General features: G+C 33.5%; 1 protein-coding gene across 1 annotated transcript in view; it reads left to right on the top strand.

Moving 5' to 3' along the window:
- LOC149066833 (SURP and G-patch domain-containing protein 1-like) overlaps nt 1-15170 on the top strand; it is a 32340-nt gene that overhangs the window by 5030 nt on the left and 12140 nt on the right. Inside the window, exons 4-6 of the mRNA XM_089253131.1 lie at nt 2617-2674; nt 9119-9180; nt 9958-10081. Coding sequence (XP_089109257.1) covers nt 2617-2674; nt 9119-9180; nt 9958-10081 — 244 coding nt within the window. The remainder of the gene's footprint in view (nt 1-2616; nt 2675-9118; nt 9181-9957; nt 10082-15170) is intronic.

Raw genomic sequence — 15170 nt, 5'->3', positions numbered from 1 at the left:
GCATTTTGCTAAAGCTTTTCCCCCCATTTCCGCTTTTTTGCGAAAGGAATTTTTTATCCAGCTTAAACCCTGCTCCATAGCAGCTGGTGTCCAGAATCACTGTAGATACTGAAAGGTGATTTGCCAGAGAACGTTACTGTGGACCACTACATTCACAGTTAATTTTCTTTTTATTTCCCAACAATTAATCATCAGCTGACAGCAGTAAAAAATGACAACTATAAACAACTCTACTTTAAAACATTTAATAATGTTAAGTGTTAAGTTTTAGAATTTTTGAAATTATAATTAATTCTTAAATAAAAAGAATATCACATTAAAATTTGAATGATCTCACCAATCTATCTGACTAGTATGTCACTCAGAGTCTATTGCAAAGGAACCGCATTCATCCGCATTTCATCCATCTAGCCAGAGTCAGTTTCTTCCATGAGAATCCACGCCTTCTCTTGGTCTGCCGAATGCGATGTGCAAAGAAATCGGAGGAATTCCAATGCCTTATGTAGTCATCACAATCTGCAGGATCACAACCGAAGTACTGACAAGAATTTATGAGGAAAATTTTACCTTCCATTCATTTCTAGGAGAGGCCATCAAGGCAGGACTTGGCCTATTCAAGAATTGGGAGAACTAGTCTCAGATCACGTCTAAATCAGGATACAAGAGTAAACATTCACAACACATACACCGGTTATAAAGGAAAATTCTCAGTCATGCGAATTCACTAGAACCAATCATCTTGAGATTCATTCAGTATTGAAATTGGCATTATATTTCAAACAGAAAAACTAGTTTACATACCCTTATACAATTTTACAAGATGGATTAATTATGACATTTGGAATGTGGCATCAACACAATTATAGACATTGAAGATCTGGCCAGGATCATCAATATTAGGCCTATTGCAGATTAAGTGTTCTCATGACCTTATTGATCGTTAAGTAGTCCATGGCCCACAATCTGCATGAAGGTAAATATTGAACTTATTTTATGTATAAACATATTTCCAGGTATTTTAAATTAAAAACATTGCACATTTATTACATTTTTTTTTAACTGAGGTGGACGACAACTCACCATCACAGGGCTTCTACTGGCGGGCCCCACATGTTACACATGCATATGAGCCAACATTACTTAATCGCTGAGAAATGGTTCTGGCACATCCTCGTGCACCAGTAGTGTTATGGTCTGTAGCTATTTTGCCAGGAAGAATTTGTTCCTTTTTTCCACTAGGCTAACATATTTATTCTCTTGAGTTGTGGTGATCCTCCCACAGCTTCCAGCACTGAGCAGATGTATTGCTCAAACATATAATCCTCCTTAAACCATACAAGAACTCAAAACCATTTTGGAAGATTAATGGGACGGAATCCCTCAAGCTCACCTCAACAATTTAGCTGGCAACATGCACGAGATGCCAAATGTGCATCAGAGTCAGAGGAAATCACACTTCCTACTGATGAACTCATTTCCAGCAGAATGATAATTTTTCGTTACTGTTCAAAATTATTGTATGAGGAGCATCTTTTTATTTTTTTTCAGATATAAGGTTTGCCTTGAGTTATTTACATTGGACCTTGTAACTTTCACATTTTTTACTGTGCTTTTGGAAGTGGTCCCAAAAGAGTGTCATTCTTAAAAAACGTACATGTCTTCATAATTTGCTGTGCATTGTCGAAGAGAGTTGACAGACCGGTCTGTGCAAGAATTAAAAAAATAATGTAATTTATATTGTGCAGAGAAACAGAAAAGAATCATCTGTGGTTGCTAGTACCTTGTTTCAGCCAAAAATTGTTTTTGTAACCAAGTCATTTCTGTTATTTTGCTTTGGCTCTTGTAGGATATTTAAATAGCGCTGCACGAAAAAAAGTAATTTCAAAAATTTCAAATAAAAAAAACTTTTAGAGTAATGTTTTTTTTTTATTATGCTATGATTATGTTGTGTATGGGAGGGTGCCCTGTCCTACTTTTCTAATTTTTTGAGTGGAAGCCCTGAACATGTAACTTTTGGGAGCGACAATATTGTATGAATGTCTTTTAGAAAATAGTTGGTTATTTGATATGGCCAGAGACACAGTGATCCGATAGACAGGGAAATCTTTCAGTCAAAAGTTGAAGGAATCCTGTTGTAGACATGGAATGATGCCTCATCCTGGAAAAATGATTTTGGAGTGGAAGTCAGGCTCACCGTCGATAAGAACTAGCATATACACAGAACAAAATTACAGAACACTTTTTTTTATGGTGACACCATATTTCACTTTGTTAGCTCGTAACGTAACACTAGGCTTTCAGAAAATTTGCAGTAAAACACGCAAAGTTCAGCAGCCAAATTTTTCTTATTTCGTTACCTTACATGACATCACTGATTTTTTAATCAGTGTTTAAAATTATGGTAATTCAATCTGGACAACACTCTTTATTTTGCATTTTGTTCCCCTGTTTTGGTAAAAGTCTTCCATGATGATGATGATAAAAAAAATTTGAGATTTTTCAATTGGCTAGTTAATGAAAATGTGAACATTCTGTTAAAAATTTTGTTGTAAAGAGACTCTACTGTATTTAACTATTCTAGCTTTTATCATCAATTTATTGAATTTTTTTTTTTAGCTGGTGCATCAAAACAGAAGCCTGGTATTTGCATGATACTACAGAATAAGCCACAAAGGTTTGTAATTTTTTCCCCTCACAGTTTTTCACTAGATATCAAACAGCACATTATGATCAGTACTTATAAAGTCAAATCTCTCTTTCTCGAAAAACTGTATCTCAAATAAAAAAACCCGGCCTTTTTAATATACTAAGTCAGGCGTGGCCAACCTTTTTCCAAGTCGTGGCACAATCAAGCTTATTTCTGATGCCACTGTATGAATTTTAAGATGTAGACCATAGTTTTCCCAACTCCTTTTTTCTAACATTGCCCCCTTCTTTGGAATTTTTTTCTCTCACCAACTCCCTCCCCAACTCAAGCATGCCCATAGAATCCTATGTTATAACTGTAGCTTCTATTCCCCCCAGGACCATTCCATCACCAACTTTGGGAAACACTGAAGTAGACTATCATTTTCACGGGACATGAGCATTCTCTCTGTTCTTGTAAAATATTGTTTAGCTGTCCTGATGATGGTAAAAAGAAAACACAGAAATTTCTTTTCTGTTGTGCAAATCTTTCCTTTTTTCATGGAGATAGAAGAGACTGATGACAAAGGATATTTGTGATAGTATTACAACGCATTATGACTATGAATCTTGTCAATCAGGCGGAAACTATGATTGAGGAGGGTTGGGCAGTTCACACACTTAAAATGCATAGTAGCATAGGTGAGAAGTCAAGGGGTTAGCTATTGCTGGCCCCTATCATTTGAAGATCCTGTATCCTGTTATGCTCATAGCATAGGTTACACAAGACCGATAAGCATATTGGGCTTAACATCAAACAAAAGGAATGAGTTGGGTCACGGACAGAGGCCAAAGATTGTGATGCCACTTAAAACTCAAAAGATTCTCAGAACGATTCTGAGGATGAAATTTTAGAACATTGGAGACACAAACATTACCAAAAATTACTTGGATCTGGAAATTTCATTTCGACTTGAATCACCGGAATTACTGCTGAATGCATGGCCGACTCAGGTGCTGAAAATACAGCAAGAAAATGATCAAGAGGAAATATAAAAAAGTTATAGAGTAAAAAATACTGAACATGCTGTAAAAATGCTGTTTCATTTTCGAGAGCAACCTGAGAAGATAGGGGGCCCAAGTTATTTGCAGCTGTTGCTAGTATAGATATACACTGACTCAAAGAACAAAAAATATGCATCAATCTAAGCTTACAGATTATTATTTAAAAAAGATATGTGAATAAACATTGCATATTGAACAAAAAAAAAAAATTGAACACATTTTGGTGTATTTGCGTATAGTGTAATTGAACATAAATTAAACTGGACAAAAAAAAATTAATTAGCATGAAATAAAATTTAGTATTTCAGTTTTTGGCAATCAAAATTTTTGCTATTTTTGGAATTTTTTTCCTTTCTTATGCAAAATGTGCATTTCTTGAAAACTGTCTTGAAATTTTTTATTGTTCCATCAGTTTTGAGATAGAGTGGTTTGATTGTGTGTGTAGAATAATATATGACAGCTTCCAATTCTCCCTTATTTCAACTCTATCTTCCAGATTCCAGAAAATTTCATAAACCTCTGAAATATTTTTGCAGTGAATGCAAAATCTCTACTTTTGGGGGAGAAAAGAATTTCACCATATAAACATATATTGTCTCTGTTTTTTCCCACAAATGACATCACATGAGCGATGTTAGTTATGCAATTTCGGTTCTCAGCATCATGGTGAAAACCAGTGTTCTGGCTGTTGGATTGCCATTGCACCAAATCGCAATGCAGTAATGTTTCAATTAATAAAAGAAAATCAAATTAATTAAGAAATAGTGTCCATTCAGCTTTTTTTCTGACAATCACATTTGTGAGATTTCTTGTGTATGTGGTGATTTTTTGTCCAGCTTTTTGTCCCAATCACAATTTTTTACATGATTTTATTTTTTATCTTAGGGGTCATTAAAGTATTACGTCATCAGCATTGGGGGGAGGGTTCGGATTTGCTGGCTTTTGATGACGGGGGGGGGGGGGGGGATGAAGGTTGCTTACGTCATCAACCACCCCTTTTTGAAGATATGAAATATTCTAAGCTGTTGATGAAATTTTGCTGATGGGGGGGGGGGTCAAAAATGACTGAAAATCTGCTTACGTAATACTTGAATGGCCCCTTAGTAATGATTATATATTTTAATGAATGACTGGATGCTAATTAAAACTGTTGGTAGAAATTAGCAGGGTTATTTTCACTAAGCCACTGGTCAAAAGTGGTTTTAACCAACCATATGTCATTAAAAGTGGTCAAAACCATTGAGATGGAATAAAAATTTCCTAAAACTGATGTAGTAATACAGTAAAACCTCGATAAGTCGTCACCTCAAGTTATCGAAAAATTATGACGCCTTAAGCGGAGTGACGTCAGTTTCAATGTGCAATGTTGTGAAAATCGTATAAATTTAAAGTAATATGAAATTTATTAAAGTCTGAATTAAAATAACAATATTAATAAAATTTATAGATCAATGAAAGAATAGATAATAGCAATTTTTTATCTTTTTTTTTATCTCTTATTACTTAAATTATTGTGATATACTTTATACTTTGATTTATACTAGTAATTTTTAATTTAGCAACTATTAGTCTAAAGCTATATAAGTAGCTTTAAGTAAGTAGCTTTTCTTCATAATAGAACTCTATTGTGCATTAATTTTACATAGACATCAAATTTAATTTTAGTATTTTAATTCTTCATCAGTAGTTCATGATACAACTACAAAGTAATCTCAAACACTTGACTTGGTGGAGGGACCATGGGCAGGGAAAAGTAAACAAAAGACCTGAACTTGGAAAAGAATGTCTACTTTTTTTCAACAGAGATATTTTGTTTAAATTTCAAGCTGTAAGTTAGTAGCGCCCATGCTTTCTATAATTATTTATTATCCGTGCCCGTTGTACTTTGACTTTATTAATTTGATTCTTCGGTTTACATAATTTTTGGATTTCCTTGCACTAATCTTTGACGTATCAATAAATTTTGGTTTTGCCGAATTTGCCCTGCCCCCCCCCCCCCCACTGGGGGGCTGAAGTGTTTACGTTGCTTCTTGCGATAGAGCCTGGGTGTCTCGCGGTTTCTCCAGTAGAGCCCATGCAGAAATGAGATCTAGCTTGAACTGTCCCCAACATTCCAAAAACCTTAGTAGGCAAATGAACTTCCCCAGCTTAACTTTCGTCACTTAAACTGTTCCATTTGGGTATATAGGATTTTATGGTGACTTTTAAGCATATGGCAATGCTGTTAACAAGCTCTTTTTTTTAATGGGAGCCATAAAAATAGTCTGTTCCACTTTCTCAAATTTTTTCATAGTGACGAGTTAACCAAAATTAGTAACAAGTAAACGAGGGTTTAATAACATTGTTGTCTATGACAGGTGGAAGGGCCTGAAGAAAAATGAAGACTTAACCGGAGTGACAACTTATTAGGGTGACAACTTAACGAGGTTTTACTGTAGTTTTAATTGTCATATTAAATTTTAAAATAAATTCAGTTATTGCTTTTAACAAGCATCAGAATATTTTATAGGAAACGATTGCATTCATTCCATGGGTGGTTTTAGCCATGCGTGAAACTGGTTTCTACTACCATGGTTTATCAGTTTTGACCATTTTACCAAATAGGCACCTTCAAAATGGCTGAAACAAACAGAAACCTATTTTTCCATTATTAATTTTTTTTTATTTCCTCAATGTGTTTGTTTTACTTTCATGCCATATTTTCATGTATTGTTATGAGGTGGAGGTTTTAGACAATATGATAAAAACATGGTAAATATATATACCCAATACTTACATACGTGATTCCTTGTGAAAAACTAATAAGGAAAAGTTGTTTCTATTTTTTTTAGGGTTGGACAGAAGAGATATTAAGGGAGTTTTCAAATTTTGTGACGTGTCAGTTTTTTAATGGTCAGTTACACACCAAACATCCAACGGAAAAAAAAATTCACCATATTGTGGGTTGCCACTAATTGAAAATTAATTTAAATATACAACACCGTTAGAAGCCAAGATCAGTTTTCTTTCCTGATTGGAGCTTTTCCTCTTCCTGTAGAGTGATATTTACCTTGTTATTATGTGTCACCTTTGCCCCACCATATTGGCAAATTTATCACCAGATTTGTAAGGGGCCATTCAAGTATTATGTCAGCATCAATAGGGGGTTTCCGATTTGCTGACTTTTAATGACAAGGGGGGAGGGAGGGGGGTTTGGATAATGCTTATGTCATCAACCACCCTTGCCATCTTAATGGCATCTTACTCGGTGCGTCAAAAATGAGAAAAATCTTTCTATAGTTTGTGGGCACTTGAAGTAACATTCCCCCTATTGATAAGGACCCTACAGAGCCACTTTAGTGATCTCTAAAGGTTTCGCAGATCCAAGTGATCGGGAAATGTGTCTGGGCCGCTTAAGTGCTCTGGAACTGTGCCATGTATCACTCAAGTGATCCGTAATTATATGCCACGGATCACTTAAATAATCTGAGAATGTGCCGTGGGTAACTTGAGTGATGTAGAACCTCACTGGGGGCCACTTAAGTGCTCTAAAACTACGTCACATGTCACTCAAGGGATCTCTAATTGTGTCACTAATCCCTTAAGTGTTCTGGAACTGTGTCCCAGGTCATTTAAGTGATCTGAAAATATGCAGTGGGCCGCTTAAATGCTCTGGAATTGTACCACCGGATGCTTAAGCGATCTGTAAATGTGCTGCTTAGTTCATTTTTACAAAATTAAGTTTGAGGAGGGCAGGCCGCATCAGATAACCCCCCTAGGTCATATTTGGTCCTCAGGCCAAGGGCCTTTTTGCAATTTATCATTATATGGCTTAGAGGGTGGGTCACAATGAATTTATTAAAAATAAATTTTGAGTTCATCGCCTTCAAATAACATTGAATTTAAACAGAAATTGATTATAATAACATATAAAAGTATTTTCTTCCGAAATTTCAATTAAAAAAAAAAAAAAAATTTGATCATTGGGGGGGGGGGGGCACGAGTCCCCTTGTGTATGTCTGTGATCCCACCAATATGCGTTAGGATTCAGAGGGGCAAAGCTGATGATGAAATTTTGCTGACCAGGTCGGGGGTCAAAAATGGCTAAAAATTTGCTTACGTAATACTTGAACGGCTCCTAAAGCGTTAGCCAAACAAGATCTATTGGAAAAATTGTTTTCCCAAAATTGATACTTTTTTGCCAAAATGTGGTTATTCTATTTCCTTTACGGTTAAGTCAAATTTTTTGACGAGAAGTGAAAGGGAAAAAAAAATGGTTTGCACAGCTTTAGCTTCCTTGGTTACCCTCAGGGTTATAACATCATTATCATCTTAAAAACCAAGTTATACATTTGATGTACATTCGGTGAATTTATCAGGATTTGAAAGTGACTCATCAATTTTTAATGCGTTATAACTTCATATAATTATTGGTTGAATCAAAAAACTGAAAACACTTTTCCATATTAGTTTTTCACAAGGAATTGCATGTATGTAGTATCTACCCTATATATACTTTGGTTTTTACTATGACGTCCAAAATCTTGCCAACCACTGATTGGTATTGATTTTTCTTTGTTTTTCACATTTAAAATTAAATTCAAGCTGTAAAAATGGCCTGAATTCAATTTTATTCAAATTAACAGTAATTCTGTACTCAAATACAATAAATTAAAAAACTTTCATTTTTAAATATTCCTACTTTATTTCTTCAGTCATTAATTAAATAGAGTTAAAAAGGCAGTCTCATGTAACTACTTTTTAAGAATTAATGAGAAAAAAATTTCATGAAGTTTGAGGTTTAACAACTTGAAATAGTTGAAACTGGTCAAAACTGATATTGATCAGGCTTGTTAAATCCCCCTCCAGTCAAAAATTATACAATTCTGCTAATTGGTGATTCATCAACTCAAATTGTTCCCTTTCTTGTCCAATTACAAGCAGTTTTTTGTCAGTTTTGGCTAACTTTTCTTCAATTTGGCTACAACTGGTCTAATTTTTCAATAGTTCTTTTGATGAAGTTTCAGATAATCATTAGAATTTTTTATTACGATTCCACTTGATTAAATGAAGAAATTCCTGCAGTTTTATATGCGTTCATGAAAAATCTGTATTTCAATTTTAAAAATCCCTTTTATGTTTGTCAATATCTTTTTTTTAATAAGCCATTTGGACCCATTCGAAAATCTCTAGTGACCAGCTACAAGAAATTTTTATGAATAGTTTAACCGTTATTCACAATTTCCATTGGGAACTAAAGTGTTAATTAGAAGTTATTATAAATGAATTTTACATTGTATGTCAAGTTTTTATTAAATTTGAAATCAGTGTTATTGAAATTTTCTGTTACCTTAATTATTAGTTTCATGAAGTTTTTCCTGAAAAACCAAAAGTCAGGTTAGGTATTTGTTTCTCACTTTTTTTCTTTTTTTAATTTAAATTTATTTAGTAAAACATTGGAACCTACTCCTGCACAGTTGAGACTCGGTGTACCTGAAGATGAAGAAAAAGGTAATTATGAAAACTTTCAAACAATATTAATAGTGAATAGTTTTTTCCATGCAACGTGTCAAAAAGCATTTCTATAGTACTACAGTACATGCTGCTTATTGAAATCATTTATAATGTCATTTGGTATTGTCTTTATTCGGATCACTCGGCTATTGTTATAAAAAAAAACCCAAGTCCTGATGTGATCGAATTAAGCAGCATGCATTGCAACACCAAAATATATATAACAGCAGCCTTGTACATGAGAAACTTCATCCACTTAATTAGAGAGCATTATTAATTACTGTATTTTCCATTAAATAAAACATTTCAAATTAAATTTTTTGACAAACTTTATATCTAAATAAAATTTATTGAATAAAGAAATTAATTTTAATCAAGCTGGTGATATTGAACAAAAAGCAGTTGAAAGCTCAGCTAACGTATACTAAATGAGATTAGATACTTTAATTTTCTACTTTTTATTTGTTAGGAATACCAAAAAGCTATTTCAGTTCTTTAAGAAATATTCGAGCTCAAAAAATATGCGTCCTGTATCTATGAAAGATGTTATTCAAGTAAATGAGGATAAATCACTTGCACAAAAACTTATTTATTAATTTCTTCGCTGACGAATTTAATTCTGACAACCAGAGCCAACAAAAATTAAAGGCTAAAACATCTCCCTCAAAATTCTTGGGTTTTGAGGAAGCAAAATTGACTATTTTCCTCTTATCAGCTTACATAGCAAAGATGACGCTGAATAAAGTGAGCAGATTTCTGATAGCATGCTTCTAGTTCCTACAGCTGAAGACAAAGCTGTCAGACTCGCAGTCGAGAAGGTTGCCATATGTGTTGCTGTGAACGGTGCCTCTGCAGAGGAAACAGCCAAAGCAGAAAATTGTGAAAACCCTGCCTATGAGTAAGCAGTGTGTTTTGTTACCTTTATAAAATATAAATATGAGAATATATTAAAATTCTTTATTAAAATTAAATTTTCCTATTTTGTTAAATTTCTAAAGAAAAATTTTATTTTATACTTCAATCATGTTCCATGATTTGATACACAATGAAACTCTAGTACAGCAAACCTGGCTTCTAACTAACCTCCAGATATAATGAATGACATTTTTGGACACAGCAAACCAAATTTTCATTTCCTTGGAGTTTGTTATAGCAGGGTTTGACTGTACTTGCACATTTGCATGTTTTAAATGAATCCTTTAACTCAGTGTTGTCAGCGTACATATATGTACAAAATTATCATAACTACTTTTTACATTAGCCATAAAGCTGCTTTTGACTTGCGATTACACCCAAACAGTTAATTTCAGATTTCTGAAATTTTGCAACTTTTCTTCTTAAGTCTTACGATTTTACAGAATATAAATTTTCTATGCTTCTTAGTTAAGTGGTAAAATAGAAATTCTACCTAGAACCACAGTAGCAGTCAAAATGCAAATTATCCTGAAATCACCTTTTTTTTATGTGAACACAAATATTTATTCTTCCAATAATTTATAGCATTGCTGAATTTTTAGTATGTATTTCATACCAGTCAAAGCTGCACCTATGAAGAAGCTCGTCAGGATACATTATTCGATCAATATGCTATCTCTGGATTTTGCTGCTTTTATTGCATTGGTATGAGTATCAAGAATTTTGTATTCTTCGGGGGGGAATGTAAAAAAGGAATTCATATATGACAAAGAGCTTCATTTCTCAAGGTTTTATCAGGCATTGGCTAACTTTTTACTCTGCTCTCCAATATAATATGCTTCTGAACTACTTTTGAAAGAAGTTTCTGTAAAGAAAAGTAATTCATGTTCGATTTCCCTCTTGTGGTTAAAATAACCATTTTCCACTATTCTAGGTAGTTTTAAATTCCAGCCATTTTTGTGTTAAATGTAAGTATTTAGATACCAGTTCGGATTATTAATTTCAAGATAATCTGAATTTATTGTTAAAAAATCCAAAACCTTGAGTTTAACAAATACCCTGCTTATAGAAACTAAATCTTTATGTAAATAGTTGATAAGGTTTTCGTGGACATCATTTGATGAAAATTGTTTTTCCGTGTTCGCAGACCATCGTCCGTTTCAGTTAGTTCTCAATGTTTCCCCAACACTAGTGGTTGGCATGAACCCGAAAAACTTGGTCACTTACTATGCCCTGAATTAGAGAAAGATGGACACTTTTTGATTTTTTTTTCATTTCTTTGCCTCGCTTCATGTTGTGTCTGATGAAAATTGGGAAAAAGATTGTTTGGGAACTAAGGTAACCAAAGGAAATCCATTCCAAAGAGTACTGTTAAAGCTGAGAAATTGCTGTTTTTACACCATTTTTCAAGGATTTCGCACATTTTTCTACTTCTAACAAAGTTTTAAAGTAGCATACCTTTTAAGCTAAATTCTGTTTGGTACATATTTGTATGCCAGAGGTAAAGGGTCACTTTGTCTATTTTTGTCTATGTTGGGATAATGCTATTAATTTGTTGTACTTTTGTTACACTGCACACTAAGTCCTATTGTGATAATTAACAGAGACATTTACTTTATAAAACAAGCAAGCTGTATAGAAAGATACACACATACACACCCAAAAATCTTTAAACTGCTCTCTCGTAAAATTTCTCTTTTGTGACATGGTGCCTTTTACCTCCGGCATATAGATATACAGGGTGATTATAAAAAAACTATCCTGACATATGGGGCCCCTAACTGTCATACCATTCACAGAAACGGAATGAAATTTTGGCATAAGGTATTTTGATGTATGCGCTCAAGAATGATATGGAAAACAACAGTGTCACTCTAACAGTTACGGTTACAGTAAGAAAATTTCGAAAATATCAAATGGCAACACCAAGTTTTTTGTATTGGAATGTGATCTCCATTGTGAAAAACCCTAAATAGTGTTCAAACGGCAACTGTAGCATGAAAATCACCGTCGGTAGATAGGCTAAAAGTGAGGACAACCAATCAGGACAGAGAAGCGGCATAAAATAAAGCATTTTATTGTGTTTCACAAATTTTCCACATGACCTTGTGGAGGACTAATCAGGCTGGGATCTCAGCCGAAGAAACGGTGTGACGAATGAAACGAACATTAATGCTCTGGTGCACGGCAAAGTCCTTTTTACTTTTTCCTTGCCTAGCTCCGGGGAATTTCGTGCTACAGGGGCCATTCCAACGCTATTTAGTGTTTTTCAGTATGGAGATCGCATTCCAATACAAAAAACTTGGTGCTGCTATTTGATATTTTCGAAATTTTCTCACTGTAACCGTAACTGTTAGAGTGACACTGTTGTTTCCCATATCATTCTTGAGCGCATACCTCAAAATACCTTATGCCAAAATTTCATTCAGTTTCTGTGAATGGTATGATAGTTAGGGGCCCATATGTCGGGATAGCTTTTTTATAATCACCCCGTATGTACAAAATTTGATCTTAATCAGTCAAAAAGTTCATAAAATATTTGAACATTGGTACAAAATACAATAAGATAAGAAAGTACTGCCCTTTTGTGTGGGAATTTCTTTTTTTATATGATTTAAAGTTGAATCCCGGTTTAGCGAAAAAATCTCATTTTAACGAACACTTTTCTAATCCCCCGGATAAGTTTAAATAGGAACAATGCAAGAAAACTGGAATTCCTTTATAACAAAATTTTGTTATAGTGAAGTAATTTCTCCGGTCTCTTGGAGTTCGTTATAATAGGATTCGAACTGTGTTAATATTTTAAATATTAGGCTTATATTTAGGTCATATTATTTATGATGTATACTAGATAATATTTTGTTAATAGTTTTGTGTATTAAATTGGCCTTATTTGCCATTGTCTGCCTTTCAATCTGGGCATACAAATTGAAATCTATTAACTGCTAAAACAGTTTGTCTATAAAAAGTAAAGACATGGAAAAAATAGATTGTCAAAAGATATGACCATATTTTATTAGATGAAAATGATCATTTAAATAAAAGTTGCAGGTTTTTAATGAAGGTAACATTTGCAGTGAAAGTCTACATGATGATGATGAAAGTCTATTGATTACTTTGGAAAATGGTAGGGAGTTAATAGAGGATGAAATTAATGTTGGCTTAAATATAAGTGAGAATATGCTTCTGTCTTCAAGAAATGTACAAAGTTTATCAACCAATAAAATTTCAATTGAAGCAAAAGATCTAGATGAAATGTTACTTGCAGCAGATTTACAAGATGAAATAAATAGATGTGAAGATATTGTTAGTTTATGCTCCACTGTTAATTAATTCAAGTGTAGAACAACACACATTTCTTATTTTAATGAATTGCATCTGAAACTAAATCAAGTTATTGATTAACTAACTAGTCACTGGTTTGTTCTAAGGTAAAAGAAAAAGAATTTTTAAGAATAATGTGAGAGAAAAACACAATTTATAAAATCAAAACTACGCTAAAGTTGAAGAAAAATTTAAACTGAGACAATTCTTGGCATGAATGAATGGACCACCGGACTTATCGTGTTGCCGAGATCTCTTCCAGCCCAGCTTCGTGGCAGAGTCTGGAACAAAGTGAGTGCACCTAACAGTCTGTAGCTAGTGTTGTGTCTGATATTTCAGTGCTGCCATCTATATTTCAAATAGCGAGTGAAGTGTAATGATTGAATATTTGTAACGTTGTAGGCCTGTTGCTTTCTGTAGCGAGACTTAACTGGGAGATCGGCTCACATTCGTGTCTTGAATTTGAAAACCACAGAAAACCAACTTCAGCCGACCACCACTGTGGTGCTGGTGGAGTTGAAACCTGTACAATTCTTGGCTTGGACAATTCTTATAGTTAAAAAATCTAAAAAAGGTTTTGTTCATTTTTTAATATTTTTACAGATTAAAAATATTTTACAATATTAAAACGACGAGCATTTCGTGAGACATCTAGAAGCTGCAAATATGTCTAACTTCAGAAAGCTAAAATAGATTAAATATTTAGGATGCAAAATGAAGATGTACCCAAAATAGTTATGGAAAAGTGAAATCTTCAAGAAAGTTCTCGTATTTTTCTCAAAAGTTGTTTGCATTTCTCTGTTTTTGTCAGTCTTCATTAATTATTACCAGCTTTATACCTAGTAATAATGTAAAAGTTAGTGTAGTTTCTTATTTCATCATCAAGTTATTATTATTTTCAATATCTTTTATACCTGGAATGGAATTAGTCACATCAATCATATTTTTATTTTCCTAATACGAATTCATTATTTGCATAACTTCAAAATATGGTTTCAAAGAATTGTTTCGATCTTCCAGCATAATTCAAATCTCTATCTCGTCTCCTACTTTACCTTCTCTGTAAATTATGACAGTTTGAATTCTAATAAATGTGAAATCAAGTAGATTCAAATGCGTTTCTCTTTTCCACCTACTGAGGCTAAAAACATAGTGGAAGCGGCGAGCAAAGCGACAAATGAGAAGGAAGAGAAGTGAGATGAGAATATAGCTGCGAGTAAGGAACATAGTACACATAGTGGGGGCGTTTGATATAGCAGAGTGTATCAAATAGAAATTAGCAATCAGCTTGGTTTTTTAAATTAAAGAATGCTTAAAAATTTCATAATTATAATAATCACATTTTATAATCATATAAAATGTGAATATCGCTATTTTTAAATATAAACTACGGAAATATTGCTCATATTTTGGTCGCTTTCCTCCCTACCTTAAGCCTTTTCCCGTGGCACTTGAGTGCGATCACTTCTCAAAAGATCAATAATATTTTCTACTAAATTTAGGAGTAAAAAATTTATAAAAATATCAAGTTTATAAAAGCTTCCCACCATTTAAATTTGTATTATTAGCATAGGCGGGAGGGTAGAAGTGGAAAATCCCCCTCCCCACGAATAACTTTATTTGTATAAATATATTTGTCGGTTTCATTTTTTTTACACAAGAAACGTAATTATTGACACCCAAAAATCCAGCATAAAAAATATTCGGTACGTTTCCAGTATGGAAATATGATGGTACACAGAAAATAA

The sequence above is a fragment of the Pholcus phalangioides genome, unplaced genomic scaffold (assembly GCF_987345545.1).
Source record: "Pholcus phalangioides strain wild (caught in Gottingen) unplaced genomic scaffold, Ppha-v1.0 ptg000032l_1, whole genome shotgun sequence".
Taxonomy (NCBI): domain Eukaryota; kingdom Metazoa; phylum Arthropoda; class Arachnida; order Araneae; family Pholcidae; genus Pholcus; species Pholcus phalangioides.
This window is presented reverse-complemented; position numbering and strand designations above follow the sequence as displayed.